The 13461-nt window shown below is 36.3% G+C and overlaps 1 protein-coding gene across 3 annotated transcripts in view; it reads right to left on the minus strand.

The window, feature by feature from the left end:
• Positions 1–13461, minus strand: part of CADM2 (cell adhesion molecule 2) — a 1094949-nt gene that overhangs the window by 257672 nt on the left and 823816 nt on the right. For all 3 annotated transcript variants that reach the window (XM_033211599.1, XM_033211598.1, XM_033211597.1), the window contains one exon: positions 3157–3306. In XM_033211599.1, the coding sequence (XP_033067490.1) occupies positions 3157–3306 (150 nt within the window). The remainder of the gene's footprint in view (positions 1–3156; positions 3307–13461) is intronic.

The raw sequence follows: 13461 nt of genomic DNA on the forward strand, positions 1-13461 counted from the left end.
TAGAAAAAGCATAGTATCAAAAACAGAAACCTATCATACTAAAAACACAAACACATACATAGGGTTTTTTTCCAACCCAGCTAAGCTATTACAACATCTGGGAAAGGAAAATTAAGTAAAGTTAGTCCAGGCCAGGCACAGTGGTTCACACCTGTAATCCCAGAACTTTGAGAGGCCAAGCCAGAAGGATCGCTTGAGCTCAGGAGTTCCAGACTAGTCTGGATAACATGCTGAAACCCACTCTATACAAAAAATACAAAAATAATTAGCTGGGCGTGGTGGCACGTGCCTGTACTCCCATCTAATCTGGAGGCTGAGGCAGGAGAATTGCTTGAACTGGGGAGGCGGAGGATGCAGTGAGCCAAGATCATGCCACTGCACTCCCTGAGCAACAAAATGAGACCCTGTCTCAAAAAAAAAAAAAAAGTGCATAATTCAGCAATGCATAGAACTGGTGTATTTATTATTTCAAGGCAGTGTAAAGATGCAGGAATATATTACCATATTTCCCAAATATGGCATGATTTTTTTTCTCCTCATAATGATCCCTCAGAAAAGAGGAGGTTGCCTTATATTCAAGCCTTTACAAATCCTTTATGATAAGTTGCTCTCCGTTTCCTCCAGGAAAGATATATTAGCTTTAAATATCCCAAATCATTTCTAGTTTTCTAGTTTTAGATGTTTCTTAGAGGATAACTTATAGAATCACTAAAAGCGGAAGCAAGGACATTTCATATAGATTTTGTCTTTGTGCCTGAGGATTTGACCTCACAATTGGAGATGTCACTGTAAACATGACTCTTTAAAATCTCCTAAAAAAGCAGTGCAAGAGTTGCTATAAAGTGGAGATTGTCATTACACACCTGTGGGATGAATGAACAACAACAAAAAATGTTCTAATATTATAAAAGTTTATAGTTGCCGCTAGGGACAAATTTCTTGTTGACAGTGTGCTATGCTTTCAAAAACTGCTAATAAGCAAGATTGTTTCATTAAACACAGGGATGGAAAAAAGTCATATTTATAAATTAGTGTTTTTCCATATTACATCAAATATGTATGTATAATAAAGTTGACAAATGAAATAGTATAATAATATATTTAATTGTTTAATGAACATTTCTAAAAGTTTGTTTTTTTCTAGAACATTTCCTTTTGCTTCAGTTTTAAGCAAATGAGACATTTCCTTAAAATTGGCACCACCTTATAGTTGAGCATACACTTTAAATATTTATTTGCTAGTATTTGTAATCAATTAATACTAAAAGCAAAAAGAAGTTGTTTAATATCTGTGAGTGACTTTGTGTATGCATTTAATTTTTTTAACTAATAGAACTTCATTTGTTTGAAAGAAAACTAAAACTGTAAATTAAATCTCTTTCTAAATAATAAAGTTCTACTGGAGTATTAGGTATTAACCTTCCGTGACAGTAAATTTTATATTAACTGTCAATATGTTAATAATTTTATATTAAATGTCAATATGACTGGGCCACAGTTCCCAGATGTTTGGTTAAACAATCATCTAGATGTTTCTGTGAAGGTATTTTTTAGATGAGTTTAACATTTAAATTAGTAGGCTTTGAGTAAAGCAGATTATTCTCCGTAACGTAGATAGGCCACACTCAATCAGTGGAAGTCCTTATGAGAAAGTCTGAAGTCCTCTAAGTCCCCTACGGAAGAGGAAATTCTCCCTGACACTGCCTCTGGACCTGAGCTGCAACAGAATCTCTTTTGATCTCCAGCCTACCAGCCTGCCCTGTATTTTTCAAACTTGCCAGACCCCAAAATTACTTGAGCCAATTTATTAAAATAAATATCGATCAACTGATCTATCTATCTATCTATCTATCTATCTATCTATCTATCTATTCATTTTGTTTCCCTGGAGGACCCTAACACTTCCTCTATCTCTGGCTCATTTTTCTGCATAGCACTTGTCCTCTTTTAATGTACTATAAAATGAATTTCATTTGCATGTTTCTTTATTGTCTGTCTCCTCCACTAGACTGTATTTCCCAAAAAGGCAGATACCATTAACTTTCTGCTCCCTAATTTTAATGCCTGGTACAAAGGGACTCTCAATAAATATTTGTCAAATAAATGAATTAGACACTTCATCTGTCCTTCATTATATATTTAGTACTTAAAATAAACTAAAGATCTCATTTTAAATCTAGAGTACATCAAAGAAGAAAAATCATAACAATGAACAAAATACAATGAATATATATTAAAGGTGGACTGAGCACATTTATGAGACTGTATGTAATATTTTAATAGTTTAAATATCACATAGTCTGATTTGAAATTATCTTACTATTACCTACACAGATTCATTAAAAAATATATTAAAACTAATAGCCAATTTTAAGAATAAGAACAGCTAATATATAAATAGCTATTTATATCCTATATAATATAAAGGTATCTTAAGCAACAGTCCTATATTTTCATTACAGTTATGAACTCACCTTTTCATCTAATAATGGATGAAGGCTTAGATATTTGGTGTGCATTTTTAGTTGTTTGCTTGAATTATGTAACATGAATTTCATTTGTTCTCTGGGAATGTTTAATCAAAATCTATTATCCAGTAAGAAGCTGAAATTAGTTAATGAAGTCCAATTCAACTTTAAAAAATACAGCTTCTTTCTTAATTTCAGTTTATTTTGGAAACATGAAATACTTCAACATTATGTGAATCGTTTTTACAGTTCTTACTTTCAGAGCAAATTCATGAACATAAAATTATTAAACTTTCCAAAATCATATTGTATCTTCCAAATATATAAAACTGATTTTCATAAAAATAACATTATATTATCAGGAGAAAGAAAAAAACTCAAACTATACACAAAACAGCTACAAGAGTGAGAAAATATGCTATCTAGAAAGAAAATGGTTGTTAAGAAAAGGCATAAAACTATTTTTGAAACAGAATTAAAACTGTTTATTTTATTAAAAAGTTGACATAGGTTATCTTTGGTGTTTATGACTTGCAAACTAAAGTATTTAATATTTAGCATGTTTAAATACAAGCAGCAGCAGTTTGGTAATCAAAAGGAATAATTTGAATCATCTCAGAAAAGTAAATTTATTGTAATTAGGATATTTTAGAATACGATTAAAACATTTGAAAGAAAATGTATTCACCTTTCTTGTCATCGAAGTACAGAGTCTGTTGAGCTGGATTTGACCACTGGAGGGAGGTGTTATCATTTTGATCAACCCTGCAGGTCAAAATTGCAGTTCCGCCTTCAACAACGGTTACATTCTGTGTTAGTGGAAACTGCCCTTGGCTGCCTAAAAGGGGATTCAAAAAATGTTGATTAAATGGAAGTCATAAAATGATTAACTGCCCAAGATCTACACTGGCCTTAACTTCTCATGCAAAATAAAATTTAAAACAATCAAACAACAACAGAACTATATATTACAAAAGACAGAAAAATAATTGAAAATCTTCTGAGAACAACAGCATTGACATATAATTAAGACTCCTTTGTACTCCCTACATGTTCTAGGAAACTTTTTTTCTCCTAGGCATACATAAAGATTTATATTCAAATAGTAATATTATATTATAATTATTAATTTCCCTAGGCTTTGCATTAGTTAATATGGTACTAGACTCGGTCATTGTTGAAGATAAGGCACTGAAATAATTTTGGATGAGTTGAACTCTCTAGAGCAGTAGAGGAAGCATAAAATACTTCCCTGGTAGCTTTTATAATCCTGAATAAAGTTTTTGAAATACGGATACTAAAACTTTAGATTCAATTTCTGATAAAGGAAATAAAAAAAAGAATCCCACTTAACTAGGTTTTCTTGTAGAGTTAGCTCTTTTTAGAAATACACAATGTATTGTATAAAACAGTGGGAGTACTCTTTGAAAAGTGTAGGATAGGCCAGGCGCGGTGGCTCAAGCCTGTAGTCCCAGCACTTTGGGAGGCCGAGACGGGCGGATCACGAGGTCAGGAGATCGAGACCATCCTGGCTAACACGGTGAAACCCCGTCTCTACTAAAAAATACAAAAAACTAGCCGGGCGAGGTGGCGGCGCCTCTAGTCCCAGCTACTCGGGAGGCTGAGGCAGGAGAATGGCGGGAACCCGGGAGGCGGAGCTTGCAGTGAGCTGAGATCCGGTCACTGCACTCCAGCCTGGGCGACAGAGCGAGACTCCGTCTCAAAAAATAAAAAATAAAAATAAATGAAAAGTGTAGGATATCCATTCAAGTTTCAAATTATTAATCCTAGGTAATACAGGTTAATACCCTTCTTGGTTCCTTTCTGTAGTTTCTTGTTTTTCTCCAAGTAATACATATTTATTTTATAATCAGAAAATACATATTCTTAAATGACCCTTGTTAATTTGGATATCATCAGTATGTAATCAAGGTTTTGCTCTTCCTAAGCATTTTACTAATTTATTAAAGTAATTCGTGTAACAAATGTACTTAATAAGTGCATTTCTAATAGTTTAAACAAAATTTATGCACATGAATACATAATACATAAATTTCTCTTCAGCAAGATGATCTGAAGATAAACTGTGCTAAGTCTGATAACCATGATTAACATGGGTAAGAAAGACTTTCTAAAACTAGGTTAAAATATTATTATGTAAGCAAGATAGTTCATTAAGTCAAGGATAATTTACATATGCAAGAACACTGTAATGACTTAATCACATCCATGAAACGTATTTCCTTTTTCTTCTTTAGTTTTGTAATGATTTGATAATTACTACAAGCACCACTTGAGGTTATGCTGGAACTATTGGCACAAGAATCTTATTACCGGGGATTCCCGGGCCAGATGGCCAAATAGGAACAGCTCTGGTCTGCAGCTCCCAGTGAGACCAAGGCAGAAGGCAGGTGATTTCTACATTTCTAACTGAGATACCCAGTTCATCTCACTGGGACTGCTTAGTCAGTGGGTGCAGCCCATGGAGGGCAAGCAAAAAGTAGGGTGGGGTGTCACCTCACCCAGGAAGTGCAAGGGGTCAGGGAACTCCCTCCGATAGACAAGAGAAGGCGTGACTAACTGTGTCATGAGGGATTGTGCTATCCGGCCCAGATACTATGCTTTTCCCTTGCTCTTTGCAACCCACAGACCAGGAGATTTCCTTGGGTGCCTATAGCACAAGGGCCCTAAGTTTCAAGCCAAAACTGGGCAGCCTTCGAGCAGACACTGAGCTAACTACAGGAGTTTTGTTTTGTTTTGTTTTGTTTTTGTTTTGTTTTTGTACCCCACTGGTGCCTGGAACTCCAGCGAGACAGAACTGTTCACTCCAATGGAAAGGGGGCTGAAGCCAGGGAGCCAAGTGGTCTTGCTCAGTGGATCCCACCCCTGCGGAGCCCAGAAAGCTAAAATCCACTGGCTTGAAATTCTCGCTGCCAGCAGAGCAGCATGAAGTCGACCTGGGATACTCAAGCTTGCCATTACTGACGCTTGAGTAGGCAGTTTTCCCCTCACAATGTAAACAAAGCCTCCAGGAAGTTCAGACTGCGTGGAGCCCACTGCAGTGCCAAAAATCCTCTGTTGCCAGACTGCCTCACTAGATTCCTCCTCTCTGAGCAGGGCATCCTTAAAAGAAAGGCAGCAGCCCTAGTCAGGGGCTTATAGATAAAACTATTATCTTCCTGGACAGAGTCACTGGGGAAACGGACAACTGTGGGTGCAGCTTCAACAGACTTAAACATTACTGCCTGCCAGCTCTGAAGAGAGCAGTGGATCTCTGAGTACGGTGCTTGAACTCTGCTAAGGGACAGACTGCATCCTCAAGTAGGTCCCTGACACCCACGCCTCCTGAGGTGGAGACACCTCCCAGCAGTGGTTGACAGACACCTCATACAGGAGAGCTCCAGCTGGCATCTGTCAGGTGACCCTCTGGGATGAAGCTTCCAGGGGAAGGAGCAGCCAGCAATCTTTGCTATTCTGCAGCTTCTGCTGGTAATAACCAGGCAAACAGGGTCTGGAGTGGACCACCAGCAAAATCCAGCAGCACATTAAAAAGCTTATCCACCACGATCAAGTCATCTTCATCCTTAGGATGCAAGGCTGGTTCAACATACTCAGACCAACAAATGTAATCCATCATATAAACAGAACCAATGACAAAAACCACATTATTATCTCAATAGATGCAGAAAAGGCCTTCAATGAAATTCAACACCCCTTCATGCTAAAAACACTCAATAAACTAGATATTGATGGAACATATTTCAAAGTATTAAGAGCTACTTATGGCAAACCCATAGCCAATATCATAATGAACGGGCAAAATCTGGAAGCATTCCCTTTGAAAACTGGCACAAGACAAGGATGCCCTCTCTCACCACTCCTATTCAACATAGTATTGGAAATTCTAGCCAGAACAATCAGGCAAGAGACAGAAATAAAGTGTATTCAAATAGGAAGAGAGGAGGTTAAATTATCCCTGTTTGCAGATGACATGATTGTATGTTTAGAAAACTCCATCATCTAAGCCCAAAAACTCCTTAAGCTGATAACCAACTTCAACAAAGTCTCAGGATACAAAATCAATGTGCAAAAATCACAAGCATTCCTATGCACCAATAATAGGCAAACAGAGAACCAAATCATGAGCAAACTCCCATTCACAAGTGCTACAAAGAGAATAAAACACCTAGAAATACAACTTACAAGGAATGTGAGGACGTCTTCAAAGAGAACTACAAACCACTGCTCAAGGAAATAGGAGGGACACAAACAAATGGAAAAACATTCCATGCTCATGGATAGGAAGAATCAATATTGTGAAAATGGCCATACTGCCCAAAGTAATTTATAGATTCAATGCTATCCCCATCAAGCTACCACTGACTTTCTTTACAGAATTAGGGGGAAAAAAAAAACTACTTTAAGTTTAATATGAAACCAAAAAAGAGCCCATATAGCCAAGACAATCTTAAGCAAAAAGAACAAAGCTGGAGGCATTACGCTAACTGACTTAAAACTATACTACAAGGCTACAGTAACCAAAACAGCATGGTACTGGCACCAAAATAGAAATATAGACCAATGGAAAAGAACAGAGGCCTCAGAAATAATGCCACAAGTCTACCGCCATCTGACTCTTGACAAACCTGACAAAAACAAGCAATGAAGAAAGGATTCCCTATTTAATAAATAGTGTTGGGAAACTGGCTAGCCATATGCAGAAAACTGAAACTGGACCCCTTCCTTACACGTTATACAAAAATTAACTCAAGATGGATTAAAGATTTAAACATTAAGACCTAAAACCGTAAAAGCACTAGATGAAAACCTAGGCAATACCATTCAGGACATAGACATGGGCAAAGACTTTGTGACTAAAACACCAAAGCAATTGCAACAAAATCCAAAATTAACAAATGGGACCTACTTAAACTAAAGAATTTCTACACAGCAAAAGAAACTATCATCAGAGTGAACAGGCAACCTACAGAATGGGAGAAAAATTTTGCAATCTATCCATCTGACAAAGGTCTAATATCCAGAATCTACAAGGAACTTAAACAAATTTACAAGAAAAAAAACAAAAAACCCCATCAAAAAGTGGGTGAAGGATATGAACAGACACTTTCTCAAAAGAAGACATTTATGCATCCAATAAAGATATAAAAAAACTCATCATCACTGGTCATTAGAGAAATGTAAAGCAAAACCACAGTGAGATACCATCTCACGCCAGTTAGAATAGCAATCATTAAAAAGTCAGGAAACAACAGATGCTGGAAAGAATGTGGAGATATAGGCCTGCTTTTACACTGTTGGTGGGAGTGTAAATTATCTCAACCATTGTGGAAGGCAGTGTGGTAACTACTCAAGGATCTAGAACTAGAAACACCATTTGACCCAGCAATCTCATTACTGGTATATATCCAAAGGATTATAAATCATTCTGTTGTAAAGACATATGCACACACATGTTTATTGCAGCTCTATTCACAACAGCAAAGACTTGGAACCAACCCAAATGCCCATCAATGTTAGAATGGATAAAGAAAATGTAGCACATATACACCAAGGAATACTATGCAGCCATAAAAAAGGATGAGTTCATGTCCTTTGCAGGGACATGGAGGAAGCTGGAAATCGTCATTCTCAGCAAACTAACACAGAAACAGAAAACCAAACACTGCATGTTCTCAGTCATAAGTGGGAGTTGAACAATGGAACATATATATGGACACAAGGAGAGGAACATCACACACTGGGGCCTGTTGAGATAGGGGGTAATGGGAGGGATAGCATTCATAGAAATACCTAAAGTAGATGACGGGTTGATGGGTGCAGCAAACCACCATGGCACATGTATCCCTATGTAACAAACCTGCACATTCTGCACATATATCCCAGAACTTAAAGAAAAAAAAAAAAAAAAAAAGTTACAAAGTTCTAAAACTCAGATGGTTTCTATTAAAAAAAATAACAAGTTTTCTCCTAACTTTATAGAAGAGAATGTTTAATGCTATGCAACCAAAAGATTTTCCTAAAACTGGGCACTTCTGCTTTAGACAGGTAATTTTCTTTTATTTTCTTTTCTTTTTTTAGATGGATTCTCACTGTCTTGCCAAGCTGGAGTGCAGTGGCACAATCTTGGCTCACTGCAACCTCTGCCTCCCGAGTTCAAGTGATTCTCCTGCCTCAGTCTCCCGAGTAGCTGGAACTACAGGTGTCAACCACAATGCCCAGTTAATTTTTGCATTTTTAGTAGAGATGGGGTTTCACCATGTTAGCCAGGATGGTCTCGATCTGTTTACCTCATGATCCACCCATCTCAGCCTCTTAAAGTGCTGGGATTACAGGCGTGAGCCACCACAACTGGCCAGACAGATAATTTTCTTATTGTGCAAATACAGGCTATTTGTGGCTCAATAAATAAAATGCTTGATAACTGCTGTTTCCCCCTGGAAAAAAAAAAAAAAAGAATCTTATTACCCAGAAGCCTGTTGATTGGCACCATAAGAGACAGAAGACTCTGAAGGGGAAAATTTCTTTCCAGACCTAAATGACACAAGCATAGAGGTTCGTGACCACCTTACAAAATTAAGCCTATCAGGCAGAAAATCTGGTATCAGAAGCTTTGTCTCTTCAATGCCAACCTCTCAGAGTCACTATGGCAACTACCCAGGATATCGCCCTGTAATTTTTAGGGTGGAGTTTTTAAATTGAGGTTAGGAGATGTCTGGAATAAATTCCTTGATCGTTGACTTGAAAGTCAACAAGAGCCAGAGTGGGATGTGTTTTGCCTTCAGCTCAGAGGTGACCTCTAGCAAGGTGACATGGAGAGCTATCAATCTTGTGAAGTGAGGTGAGGTGAAAAACCACATCAGAGAAAACATGAAGTAAGACAGAAAGAAGAAATAATTACCAGAGATTAGGAGCTCACCAACATGAAGCTCCAAATGGTTTCCAAACACTTTTCTTGGGCCCCTGATATTGATGTAATGCATCAATTGAGCAATCGAGGAGTTATTCTTTAAGTGATAAAAAGCACACAACTACTAATAAAAATATACATAGTTCAGCCCAGATGACATTTTGATGATCAACCAGTACATAAATAAGACTGTTTGCTTCTTTAAAGAAGTGGAAAAAGAGCAGTGATGCTTGCGAAAATCTCATCCACTACATTTACAAAACAATTTTCAAAACATTCCCATAAGAAAATATCATCCTTCTCATTTCACAGATGAGTACACTGACACTGGGAGGTGAAGTGATTTTTTCCATGGTGAAACAAAGTCAATGAACCATTTGGAGTTTGTTCTGAAAGTTCAACATTTTTATTCTTATCTTTCCACAAAGGCTTTATCCCTGTTTGTTTAAATGTAAATTAGACAACAGCGAAAACAAATGAGTCATCATTTAAAACTTCAAATTGGAAATTTAAATAAGATGTCAATATTAACTATTCTTAAATATCTTATCCTCTTGATAACATATTTCTGATAACTAACTGTCCCTAAATATCTTATCTTATTGAGAACTTACTTTTATAATGTATTTTTTCTTACTGGCCCATAGCCAAGAAAGAAACTAATGTTTGTTAGAGTCCTCTACATGCCAGATAATTAATATACACTAGTTTACCTATACCTTCTTCTTCCAGGTTGGAGATTAGAATAGCTTCCCTCCATCTTCTCTCCACATGTATTCTGACTTTGAAGTATGACTTTAGTTCCCCAGGACCTGCAGCCTAAAATCCCTGCAGTCAAATAACTTAGTTTTTCCCAATACAGAGCAAGCTTCTGTGGAGAATCTCCTAATCCTAAATGCCCTTGGGATATGTGGTTTCCAAAATCAATTCAAAAGCTTTATTGAAGATAGTCAAAAATCTCAAAGCTATGAATTGCCTTTTACTTCTGATTTTAACCTGAAGAGAGCATGAGTTAGCTGCTACTTTTATCTTTTAACTCTTCATGGTTCAAGATCTCCATTCAATCTTAGAGTCTTTCCAAAGAAATTACTAATTTTTCAAATTAGCAAAATTAGTATGCTACCAGGTAACCATAATTAATAATAATATGTTGTGTATTGCAAAATTGCCAAAATAATAGATTTTTAATGTTCTTATCACAAAAATAATGGTTAAGTTAGTGAGGTGATGAATATGCTAATTAGCTTATGGAATCTTTTTGTAATGTATGCATAGATCAACAAATCACATTGTACCCCAAAAACATGCAAAATTATTATTTGTTCATTAAAATACATTTTTTAAAATTTAAAAATCTTAGCCTTAATTCAATAATTTCGTAGATGTATTAGAAAACCTACTATGTGCCTTGCTTTGTATGAATCAACATCTGAAGGATGCTAAAGAAAGAGAAGCTTACTAAGGAGTCTGCAAGTAATTAGATACTTTAGGAGAGAGTTTAATGACCAGCAAGAAGACAGCCCGGATGGTACAGTATGGATCTTGTTCACCATCTACAAGGATTTTTAATATACATTGGTCATATCATTGAGATCTTATCTTAAAATAATACTGGCTCTGGCTAAGCTCACCACCATCCTAGATTTCAGAGGAGTCATTCGTATCAAACAAGCATATGACAAGATTTAAAAGAAACCAAACTTTCTCTTGGGAATCTTAGAAGCTGGCTACTTTTCCAAGCAAGTTACATTTATTATTTTCTTCCCCTCCTTCTAGTGTTTACTTCCTCTTATCATTTGTGTAAATATCTCTCTCCTTTACTTGATTCTAATCTAATTAAGGTTATAGTAACAGGGACATCTTTCTCCTCTTTTAATCAACTACACTGTTTACCATATTGTATAGTAAATAAAAGCTCTCAAAAGGTGTTCATCATCTAAAGCAAATGCATCATTTTAAAACAATGGCTGGCATTTGCAGGGGCCGTTTTGACAGTAGAATGACCAAGATAACTTAAGTTTCATGCATTTGTTCATGGTCAAGATGGAAGGCCAAAAAGAAAGACTAATTCTTCACTGAGAAAATATATGGAGATGGACTTCTGTGATTCTGAAAGTATTTTACCTTTCCTTCCTTGTCCAATTTATCTCGCATCAACATCCATTTTAATAGAGACTTTTCAGTGGCCAGGAAAATAAGGTAAATTCAATTCTGACTAAACAACTGTTATAAAAGCAAAACATAGTTTATAGTCAAACATGTCAAAGATGCATTTAGACCTTTTACACCTATTTTTAATAAGTGAATGAACATTTGAAATCCAAGTAAAACTTGATATGCTAGAGCTGGCTCACACCAGCTCCAGAGCATCAACTAGGTGCAACTCTTCTCAATTCATGCCCAGTGACATAGGCTGGCAGCTTGAAATTGACCACAGAGGGTGTCTTTTTACCAGGGAAATTGGCAAACACCACAACTCAACGATTTTCTCCATAGAGCATGTTGTTAAACATTTACACCTCTGAAACTCATCCGTGATATCTCTTTTGGGTGCTTCTGTGCATTTTTTCAGCTTTCTCCCCATACCCACCCACAATTCTTCCAATAAAAATCCTTCAAATAGGCTCCCTTTTTTCCTCTACTCTGTGAACAGTGATCTTGAATTGCTAGTTTTCCTTTGGCTGCCAAGTTTAGTTCTCTCTAACTAACACCAGTGGTTGAAAACCATTTAAGATAGCTTCAGAGGTTATGCAGAAATGATGTTCTTAATTTATGGCCATGAAATACATTTTAATGAAGAGCAATAATTCAATATCCTGAAATAATAATTCTCCTGGTCTTGTCTTTAAATAGCAGACTGAACAGCTGCCATTATTCCTTCTATGTTACCATCTGTCATATAATTAGGGAAAGAATGGTCAAACCTTTTTTGAATACATTAGGAATTATCAAGTTCAGAATCAAGTGAACTGAATATTGACTCCTGTTGACCTCAGTTAGTTAAGAGTTGTCCCTCCCTCACATGTTTCATGTGTCCCTTCACTGCCTAACCACCAAGTATCCAGCATGCTATCACATAGGACATAAAGAAGAAAATTCTAAGATTATGGCCACTCTTACCTCTGTGATAGGCTATGATGTGATCTTAGAGCATAAAAACAATAAGCAAAGCAGTAAAGAGAGATCTTTGAAATAAGTATTGTTCAAAGAGACTAGGAAGATGCAAGTTTCAACACTGATCCCAAAGCATCACTCTGCTTTCGAAAGTAACATCATTCAAGCCTTGCTATCTCGATTGGATGATGAGTGGTGGCAATGGTTTTCTCCATCTCTCTTCCTGTGCTAAAGATTAAATGTGGCCATAGCAGTGAATCAGTGCACACTGCACATGAGTGCTTGCTCTCCAAGAGCAATAATCACCCGAGATATATCCAGACAGACAAGCAGAGGTTGAGGCTTTGCACATTTGAGAGGAAGCGAGTTAGTCGGTAGTTTTGGAGGGTTAATAATCAAATGTTGTGAGCTATTTAACAGGAGCTTAAGTCCTCTCACTATTTTCTAGTTACTAAAAATGAGCAAAACTTTTTCAAAGGAAGAAACAGATTTAAAACAGTGAAGAGCAACAAACAAAAACAAGACGTTAAGAATATTTAAGACACAATTTGTCAATAATAAAGTATAAATGTCTCATGAGATAAACAATACCAAGTATTTTGACCTTTCATTTGGGCATATATTTGTCCTTAGTGAAAACTGTCAACTTCACCTACAAAATTATGTAATTCAACAGAGACATAGACACCTGAATCAAATGGCATACATCATGTTTTGGTTATTTTAAAAATATTTTTGTATTTTCTCAAGAACCTCGTTTAAACAAAAATACTGTTCTTATATTAAGGTCCTCATATCTTGGCTATGAAAACACAAACGCTAAATGGATCAGGAGATACAAAATAAGTTAATGGTTCTTAAATATAAAACTCAAGAAGAAATGATAGAAAGAGGCAACACATTTTTAAATGAAGTACAGTGCTAGCCTACTATTCTTTTTTTTTTTTTTTT

This window comes from Trachypithecus francoisi, unplaced genomic scaffold, assembly GCF_009764315.1.
Source record: "Trachypithecus francoisi isolate TF-2019V2 unplaced genomic scaffold, Tfra_2.0 Lachesis_group0, whole genome shotgun sequence".
Taxonomy (NCBI): Eukaryota; Metazoa; Chordata; class Mammalia; order Primates; family Cercopithecidae; genus Trachypithecus; species Trachypithecus francoisi.